Here is a 10,321-nt window from a genome sequence, read left to right as displayed (position 1 = left end):
AGAATAAGTTACGATTAGTGTTTTTTGTAGTATAGGCTATTTTTACATCGTGCTTCGTTAAAGGATTGGTAATTGGATGAATACTATGGTTAGTGAATGTGAATTTAGCATATTTTGGTTTGACGGGTTTTAATGGAGTTAAATTTGTAGCTCTTTTTAATTTGGTTTTGTTGACGATTTTATTAATTATATCAGTATTAAATCCATTGAATTTTGCTATTTCTTTAATGAATTGTAATTCTTTTTTTAAATTACTAGAAGACATAGAGATTTTTAGTGCCCTATATATTAGACTGAGATAAGTGGCTTTTTTATGTGAGTTGGGATGTGATGAATCATGGTTGTTGGAGAAAAGGTGGGTTTTCTGTATATTTGGAAGTCGAACTTGTTTGACATTTCATTTCATTACGAATGTGTCATCCACGTACCGAAGCCACAAGCTAAGACCTTTTATTTTTGTCATTTTATGATGTTCTAATGAATCCATATAGATATAAGCTAAGATGCCTGATAAGGGATCTCCCATACCTAAGGCCATCTCGGTGGTAAATTTTACCATTTGTAAAATAGTTGTTTTTTAACACAAATTTTAGGATCCTTATGAAGTCTTCTAATTCAAGCTTGTCAACCAAAGAAACCGTAAACATTATCAAAGACAACCTCGCCAAACATAGTAACCTTAGCAAGCAAGAGAGGTCCCCAGCTAGTTGAACTGCTGAAAGTATTTTTGGCTGCAGAAGTTTCTATAATCCTTTCTCAGCACTATCCAGCATACATAAAGGCCTATAGTCCCCAGATTTCCCTTTGCTTATTAAAACTAGCTGAGCTGTTTTCTAGCGAACACTAAACACCCCCGAGAGCAGGCAGCTATTGTACATTTTCAGCAGCAGATTTGGGCAGAAATCTGCTATCAGCTTTAGTATCTCTGCTGGAATACCATCTGGTCCTGGGGCCTTTTTATTTCTAAGGGAGCTAATCGCTCTCGTCAATTCTTCTGGTGTAAAAAGTGGTACGTCTTCTATGAAGTCATCATCATCAGATCTCTCAGGATGATCTAGGAATAATGTATCTACAATATCCTTCATTGCATTTGAGTCCATGATCGAATTTTAGAAACTTCCAAGTTTCTTCATAACAATCTTCTATCCTAAACCTCATGTGTTGTCATCCATTTCCTTAGCCATTATCCACCATTTGTCACTTTATTCTTTTTAATAGCATGTATTATAAAATATTAACTAGATAAGAAATGTATGCATGAAAATATTATTATTGAATTAGAATTAAATAATACACAGGTTAAATTCTTTAAAGCATTGTATATTTGCCTCTGGAGTACTTTGATTCTTTTAAGATGTAAAAATTTATCCTCACTTGACAAAGTAACCCACATCTCACTACTAAATGTACACATATATTTAGAAATATATACCCAACGTACTTCTTCACAATAATATTTATAAAATGCCACTGATATGCAACTCAATTTTCAATATTATCACCATGCAAAATAAATGACTAGCAATCGTGAACAATTGTTTTAACTTAAGCATCTCATTGGGATACCAATACATTCTAATCAGGAGCAGTTTCAATATATCCAAGTCAATATGCATTATAAAAATAATCCTTTGATAAATAACAATGTACATGTTTTACAAACAAGACACATTATATGCAGGGTGAGGCAGTCGAAGTTCACCTCAAATAACTCTTAAACTGTTAAAGATGTAGAAAATCTGTATTCATTTTCAGTAATGTTACTAAATTTTAATGTTGAATGAGTAAAAATTTCTGGACATATCCAAATCTCCTGTATGGACCGAGTCTAGCGATCGACAGGGTGCGGTTATTTTCAAATTATGAGAGATACTTGTTGATAAAATAGGATATCTTCAAACATTGCTTCATTTACCAGCCATTCGGGCCTATTCAAATGAATTACTAACCAGGTGATCAAGGCATGCAACTATGTACAGAGTCCCTTCACCTTTATCTGACAGATAGGTATCTGCTCTGCCCATAAATACACTATGATAGCTACATGATTAAAAGCCTTCTTTATCACTGCAGGAAAAACAGATGTGATGGCTATTATAGGACAACATTCATTGGAATAGGGCAGCCCAAGGCTGGCGATTGAAGTATATTTGAAGATATTCCATTTTTTCTAGAAATATCCGACAGATTTTGAATTATGCCCGTGAATTTGCATGGGTCATATCTCTAACTTAAAGTGTAGATAACATAGTAATTCCATTTAAAAATACAAAGTTAGTGTTGTTATCTCAGTGGACATTGACACACTGGAAAAAGTACAGCAAGCCCATTGGTAACATTACTCAAAGTGAAAATTGATTTTCAATGTCTGTAACAGTTTAAAAGTTATTTGATGTGAACATTTTAACTCAAAAGCTTTTAAGCTTTTAACTGAGTCGACATTGGAAAGTACTGCTTTCTTCTTAACAAAGTGAACATTTTAGCCAACTCATCCTGTACAAATGAAATCGCACATTTAAGAGGTCACCAAAAAGTAAAGCAACACTTATCTTTTTAACAGAAATGTATTAAAAGTACAAATTCTAAGTAAAAGGAAAAATCATGAGGGGGAAAAAAAATATTTTTTTAAAAATGTTCAACTCTCGATGAAGTCAACAGAAAATGCAGAGTTTCTAACAAACCTCAGTACAAATACTCACTCATTTACACACTGAAAATTGTAAAACTAAGAAAAATATAGAAACAAATGAGGTAAGAAGCCACCTTCATTCACTGGGTTGGGACAAAAAAAAACTGTTACTTTATTTTTTTGATCCCTTTAAGAATAATAATTTAATAATAAATAAGTTGATCTTAAATAAATAAATTCTTACTGAAAAAATAAGTTTATAATTAAAGGAGCATGAAGTTAGACCAGTACTGTTATGTCATACATAACACCTAAGCATTAAGGGAGGCTGAAGTTATAGCAGTACCTTTATGTCATACATAACAGCTAAGAATTAAAGGAGCATGAAGTTATACCGGTACCATTATGTCATACATAACACCTAAGCACTGATTCCAGGATTTTGCAAAATTCCTGTTAGTTAAAGCTATTCATTAATTCATATATTTCCCTCTCTCAACGATCCCCAGGAAGGACCAAATTTAACTTTCACAGGTAGAGGAACAGAGATATCTGCTGCTGCTTCCATTCCACTCTTGATTATCTGCATAACCTGTGTCAAGTGCTCACTCGAAACCTAGAATCAGCAAACGTGAAACTGATAAATCTAGGCGGTTCCTTTAAGAGCAAAACAGACAATGTTCATATCATACCTTCTGCCAATCTTGATATAGTTTGGAGGGATGGGTATCAAATTCAAGAGACATCAGTAAATTACAAGTGAATGAAATTACGTTTCTAAGATCAAATGCAAAAGAAGAGACAAAATGAGGTATGATTATAAAAGAAGAGATATACAGGTGAACCCAAAAACTGAAACAAGTAAACAACCCTGAAAACTGCATGGCTGAAAGGATTTGGCTATTTGAAGTAAAATAAGAGAGATTTCCAGAGGATGGTGACTGGAAAAATCAGCTGGACATCCCAGGAGGAGGTGGTTGGACCAAATCAAATATCTAGCAAAGAGAGAAAATGGAACATTTCATTAAAGAAGTGAATTTTTTTTTTTTTTTGCTAGGGGCTTTACGTCGCACCGACACAGACAGGTCTTATGGCGACGATGGGATAGGAAAAGCCTAGGAGTTGGAAGGAAGCGGTCGTGGCCTTAATTAAGGTACAGCCCCAGCATTTGCCTGGTGTGAAAAATGGGAAACCACGGAAAACTATTTTCAGGCTGCCGATAGTGGGATTCGAACCTACTATCTCCCGGATGCAAGCTCACAGCCGCGTGCCTCTACGCGCACGGCCAACTCGCCCGGTGAAAGAAGTGAATAAAGTCAAAACAGATGGAGGCATATCATTCAGACAAGTCTTACTCAGCCCAGTGGAAGGATCCACAGATGAAGATGATGATGATGATGATGATGATGATGATGATATAACACAATCAGAATTACATGACCAGGATGTAAGATTTAGTTAATTCAATAGAGATTTTATACTCACGAAAATAGCAGGAGTGAAATATATACTGTATGCTTAGGAAATAGGAAACAGATGGAGAACAGTGACTTATGATGCAAGCACTAAATATGGATAGAGTACACACAAAATAAACACAAAGGTCCAAACATTTTGGCTGCAGCCTTCATCGTTGGAGAATAGAATAAGAATGGTAGCAGCCCTTATTGACTTGTGGATGCTATTGTGAGTTACAGGGAGGTGGGGAGACGAAACAAGATAATGGAGAAAAGGAGCAGTTATCTAACGTTAAGGCTGGGTGCTTCCCAAGACCTGGCAAACCAGCTGATGTCCACCAGGTCAAGATGGTGGGACGATGGGGTAAATGTTTAACGACTAACTCTGAAACAATCATCAAATGTGGTTTGATGATGCCAGGTGTGAATGGGGCAAGAACATCCATGTTATGGATTTTGCAGATGTTGCAGTAACCACACATTTGTTGAGCTGGAATGTTGGTAATCCAGCCAAGGTAGAAACTTGGGCCGAGTCTGAAGCTGGTAGATGATGCTGGATGGAGTGCAGTCCTTTTGGCAAATTCCCCTGTGAATATAACCGCTGCAGGACCTGTTGTTGACTATACCCAGCACCATCACCAACAAAGTCAATGTGACTGCTTGCTTGCTTGCTTATTTGCTAACTGAAATTGAGAGGTGGATGGGTTTTAATATCACAGTCATTCTCTAAAATTATTTTCTGCAGATTTTCCCATTTTCAACACATGGAAAATCCTAAGATGGTACCTTTCTTATGCTTAAGGCTAATGCTTAGCCAGTCTTAACACCAATTTTTTGTTAATATAAACCTCAATACAGACAAATAAGTCTATTTTTTTCTGCTTAAAACAACAACAAAACAAAAAGAGAGAGACATTGAATATATTAGTCCACTAAGTCCCTCTATTTGGCATTTGCCTGAATAAAATACACAAGAATTTAAAAATAAATAGGGCCTGTCATCATTAAAAATATATTAGAATCAACAACTGGATATAAAATATACATATAAAATGGTGCCTCTGTTAAGGTGAGCAACTCAGCAGCAGAAGTTTGGGTAAACAATCCTAGTGGGAAGCTGGGTCAGCAAGCAGATTACTGCTGGGGCTTCTAGGCTTACAACCTCGATAGTTAACAATACATTACCTTCAGGTAACCACACTAATCCTTTCATAATACAAGTACCATAAAGCAAATGTCTAGAGGAAAAACTATCCCAGGTGGTAACCATTCCAGCCCTGCTTGTGATACGGAAAACAGGTCAATGGATTCTGGGGAACCTGCACCTTCATACAAGAGGAAGAAACTTCTGGCAACCATCAACATCAACTCCCCCCTTGAGACAGGGGAACAAACATATACAACAGAAGTCCGCTATAGCGAGTACGGCATATAACGAGAACCCCGTTATAACGGCAATTTTTGTCCGTCCCTTCAAAATTCCTATATTAAACTGTGTATTATCCTTCGGTTACAGCGAGAGCCCTATCACTGACGCATCCGTTATTACAAGTGATTATGCCCACATGATTATTCCGTTACCGATATTTATGCACCAAGTCATTATACTGCATGCGGTCGATCATTTTCGTTATTATTTTCTCGCTGTGCCCACTAGCGAGCTCTCTCATTGACATTCCAATGCAATGTCGGAAGTCGATTAATAATACCCGTCGACTGCTGTTCCGTAAAGAAAATTAAAATGAAAGAGGAGAACATGTGTTTTCGTAATAAACGTGTAAATAACGTGTCCGATAACAGTTGTTAACTCGTTAAAGATAAAGGCTGAATAAACGATTGATTAATTTTAATGCTAAATACTGCAATTACGTAAGAATTGGATACACCTCAAGATATGGCAGAGTGTGTCATTGATTACAGAGGTTAGTTTATATTTTCTCGCATCCGTTACATTACGGAAAGACTATTATCATGTAAATTTATAGCAAGGTTATACTGGCGCTTGAAGTATGTTTTCATCATACATATAGTACAGTTAAGTTAGGATAGGTGATGCTATTTGAATAAGAAAACTGAAACTTTTGCCACAAAATGAGATTGATCATCTTCGGTACAGTATAGTTTACGCGCTATGTGCATTTGCGAGCTCTCTCGTCAACATTCGAAGGCAATGTTGGAGTCGATTAGTAATACCCGTCGACTGCTGTTCTCTAAAGAAAATTCGAAATGAAAGAAGATAACATGTTTTCGTAATAATTGCGTAAATAACGTGGCTGATAGCAGTTGTTAACTTGTTAAAAATAAATAAAAAATAATAAATAAAATAATAATTTTAATGTTATACCGTATACTATGTGTTTTCCCGACTTTTACAAAAAATCGAATATAACGACAATCCGCTATAGCGAGTAAATTTTTTGCAGTTATGAATTCTTGCTATAACGGACTTCTACTGTATTTAGATGTCCGCTTCTACTTATTTCCTTTAATTCCATGTGGAACATAGGGCCTCGACGAAATTTCTCCAGCTTGTTCTATCTGCCGCCAATGCTTTCACCTCCCTCCATGTCTTGTTAACTCCAGCAATCTCCTTGTCAATGGTTCTCTTCCAGGTAATCCTCGGTCTGCCTTGCCTGCAACTGCCTTATGGATTCCAACTCAATGCCTGCCTTGTGATACTCTCTTGTGGTCTTCTCAGGGTGTGCCCAATCCATCTTCATTTCCTTCTCATTATCTGTTCCTGTATGGAACTTTGACTTGTGGCCTCCCAAAGGTCTTTATTTGAGATGGTTTTTGGCCACCATATTCTCATAATGTACCTCAAACACCGAGTTATAAAAGTCTGTAACATACCTGCCAACTTTTAGAAACCAAAAATAGGAAGATTTTTTAATTCTTGGATTTCATCACATACCGGTATATTCCACCAGAGTCTAGGTGAAAAAAGGTAAAGATAAAAGGCATATATATCTACAGTTACAATGCGAATTGACCATTAAATTTAAAATCTTAAACTACCCAAACATAAAAATGGTTACAAGAAAATGTACCTAATCATTCTCATTAATGACACTTAAAACCAAACCAAACCCCATGGCACTACAACCCTTGAAGGGCCTTGGCCTACCAAGCGACCGCTGCTCAGCTCGAAGGACTGCAGATTACGAAGTGTCGTGTGGTCAGCACGACGAAATCCTCTCGGCCGTTATTCTTAGCTTTCTAGACCGGAGCCGCTATCTCACCATCAGATAGCTTCTCAATTCTAATCACATAGGCTGAGTGGACCTCGAACCAGCCCTCAGGTCCAGGTAAAAATCTCTGACCTGGCCGGGAATCGAACCCGGGGCCTCCGGGTAAGAGGCAGGCCCCCTACCCATACACCACGGGGCCGGCTAATGACACTTGCGTATAATATTATTTACGTCACACCGACACGCGCAACAAAATGCATAATACCGTATTTTCTCGCGTAATTAACGCACTTTTTTGACGAAAAATACAGGCGAAAACTTTGGATGCATAAATTATTCAAGGAATTCAGATATTTACAATTCATTCACATTTAAAAGATACATCAAATATAATATAAACACAACTGCTTCAACTCATCGTCATTTGGCGTAAAATTCCGGCGTGAGAATTTTTCTGAAAAGTTAAATAGGGTACATCAGGTAAGTTAGACACGTGGGATTGAAGTACCGACACTGGAAAATATTCTTCCCATTACGAGCTGACAATACGACCTGAACTGAAATAAACATGAACTAACAAAAGTACAATTCATGTAATGTCACAACGACATACCGGCAAAAAAAAAAAAACTGTCCAACACGAGAAGTGCCGGGCATCGAAGGAGGGACCCTGCTACATTACCCCAAACCGTTCGCATCCAATCTTGTACGAGTGACGTGTCCATCCACCCTTTTTATAGAATACGAACGTGGATCACTCGCGGAAATTTTGCTTTAGACATTGTTTTTCATTTTAGAACAATGTGAGGTGCAAGCTTTCTGACATCAGCTGTTCCAGCAAGCATTGCAGTGCATCGTTGTTTTTTGCTTTCGGTAGCGCGCACGGTAACACTGTATATTCCTTTCTTATCGACTGACTTCGTGGCATATGGAAACTGACTGCCGTCGGACCTGCGGTTCCTATAAGGGAGATCAAATATTCCTTCACTTTACGCTTCTCAATCATAAAGCGATGAAAATGGTTTAAATCATTCGTCATTTTTTGGCATGATGCTGTTCTCCGTCGAAACGGAAATCCATTTCTCTTCATAAAATTAATCAAGCCTCGGCTAACCTTCAAATCCGAGACACTGATTCCATGTGCTGCGGTTATTTCACATTCTTTAAAATACTGTATTTCGTGAGAAATGGCTTATCCAACGTTGAGTAACAAGATCATATATTTAAGCAGATCCTCCTCTACTTGCGGAAACTTGCCGTTTTTTGGTCCACGAAATGCTTTGCAAGACTTGTTGGCCGCTTGAAGCGCAAGTTTCATTTGGGCATTGAACACTTGCTGCCCGCTGCCCTATTCCCGTATTTTTCGGCGTAACTGATCATCGCGAGTTAGTATGATGCAGTATTACTCGAATACTGTGGACTGAACCAATTTTGAGATCACAGGATGTCCCCTAACCGAAACACTCGTAAAACTAGTGCCGGCTAATAACAGCACGTTGCCAGCTTTCGCAGTAGGAAGCCTGCTACTTGAGCACTGTAGTTGACATTTTATTTCGAAACACATCCGGAGCAGCGTGATGGATGTTCGAAGTTGTGGGTGCGTCAAATATGTGAACATTTCTTTTTCTCCACTTTGGACCCAAAAACATTGGGATGCGTAAATTATGCAAGGGAGTTAATTACGCGAGAGAATACGGTAGTAGTAAAATGAACGGAAATTTATATGCATCTCTGAACACTTGAGATAATGTTTGTTATATTTTTTGGCCATAACGAGAAAATAAAGTACCTGAAACTGTCACCGACACAACCCCCTTAAAAAAATTCAACTCGTTAAAATTATGCACTTAAATACGCGAAACTACCACATACAAAACAATTCAATATGTCCCATACATTATTAACATACGACTTTGGCAGTGGGGGAAAGCATAGAAATGCAAGAAAAAACAAGTGGCCTACAACTCCCACGAAATTACGCATAGAAACGATATTAACAAGCGCCCGAACAATAACAAACTCATTCCTTCATCCCGATTAACTGAGTCGCCAGCGCGCGCCAGCCTGTCTTGCTTGCTTGCTTGCAGGACGATTGCCGCTCCGAATCCCCCGCTGTATAAAGCGGACACGCTGCTGTGGTGAGCGGGAAATACGATACACGAATGCGCCGGACGAAACACTCACGAAATAAAGCAGCAAATAAATACGCTTGAAAATGAGTTTTCATAAATTACACAGGCACATAAGAATTTATCCTAGGGGAAGAGTATTGGCCGTACTAGAAGTTACATTGGTCAAAAATAGGAAGAAGTAAAAATAAATCGGAAAATCGGAAGACAAGTTAAAAACCGGAAAGTTTCCGGGTAAATCGGAAGGGTTGGCAAATATGCTGTAACCTTGTGGTAATGTCTTTGGTCACTTTCCAGGTCTCACTTCCATACAGTAACACAGATTTAACATTTTAGTTGAATATCCTTAGCTTCGTTTTTATACGAATGTGAGGGGATCTCCATATTGGTCGTAACTCTGCAAAAGCTCCTTTGGCTTTATTTACGACTCACCACATCTCTAAAAGCACCTCCATCCTGGCTTACCATGCTTCATAAGTAGCAAAATTCCTCTACCCTTTCTATATCCATTCCATCTAGAGTCAAGCTACAATTGTTAAGATGGTTTATGCACATTTCTTTAGTCTTTTTGTCTTTTTTTGTTTTGTTTTTGTTATTAATCTTTAAGCCTACTTCTTTAGCTTCTATTTTTAAGTCATTCAGTTTGATTTCCATGTCCCGAAAACATTCTGCAAGAAGACAGAGATCATCCGCATAATCCAGTTCTTCCAATCGGTTATTTAATCCACAATGAATGCTACGCTTTCTATTCGTTGCCTCTCTCAGCATACAATCCAGTGTCATGATAAACAAGATTGGTGATAGCAGACATTCTTGTCTTACTCCAGATTTTACAGCAAAAGGTTCAGACAGCTTCCCTTTATGTTCTACTTGACAAGTATATCCATCATACATTGCCTGTGTAAGACGGACTAT

General features: G+C 37.8%; 1 protein-coding gene across 1 annotated transcript in view; it reads right to left on the bottom strand.

Moving 5' to 3' along the window:
• Positions 1-1,312: 1,312 nt before the first annotated feature.
• Positions 1,313-10,321, bottom strand: part of PolQ (DNA polymerase theta) — a 173,212-nt gene continuing 164,203 nt past the window's right edge. The window contains exon 28 of the mRNA XM_068229095.1: positions 1,313-3,245. Within this exon, the coding sequence (XP_068085196.1) occupies positions 3,108-3,245 (138 nt within the window). The 3' untranslated portion in view covers positions 1,313-3,107. The remainder of the gene's footprint in view (positions 3,246-10,321) is intronic.

This window comes from Anabrus simplex, chromosome 8 (genome assembly GCF_040414725.1).
Source record: "Anabrus simplex isolate iqAnaSimp1 chromosome 8, ASM4041472v1, whole genome shotgun sequence".
Taxonomy (NCBI): domain Eukaryota; kingdom Metazoa; phylum Arthropoda; class Insecta; order Orthoptera; family Tettigoniidae; genus Anabrus; species Anabrus simplex.
This window is presented reverse-complemented; position numbering and strand designations above follow the sequence as displayed.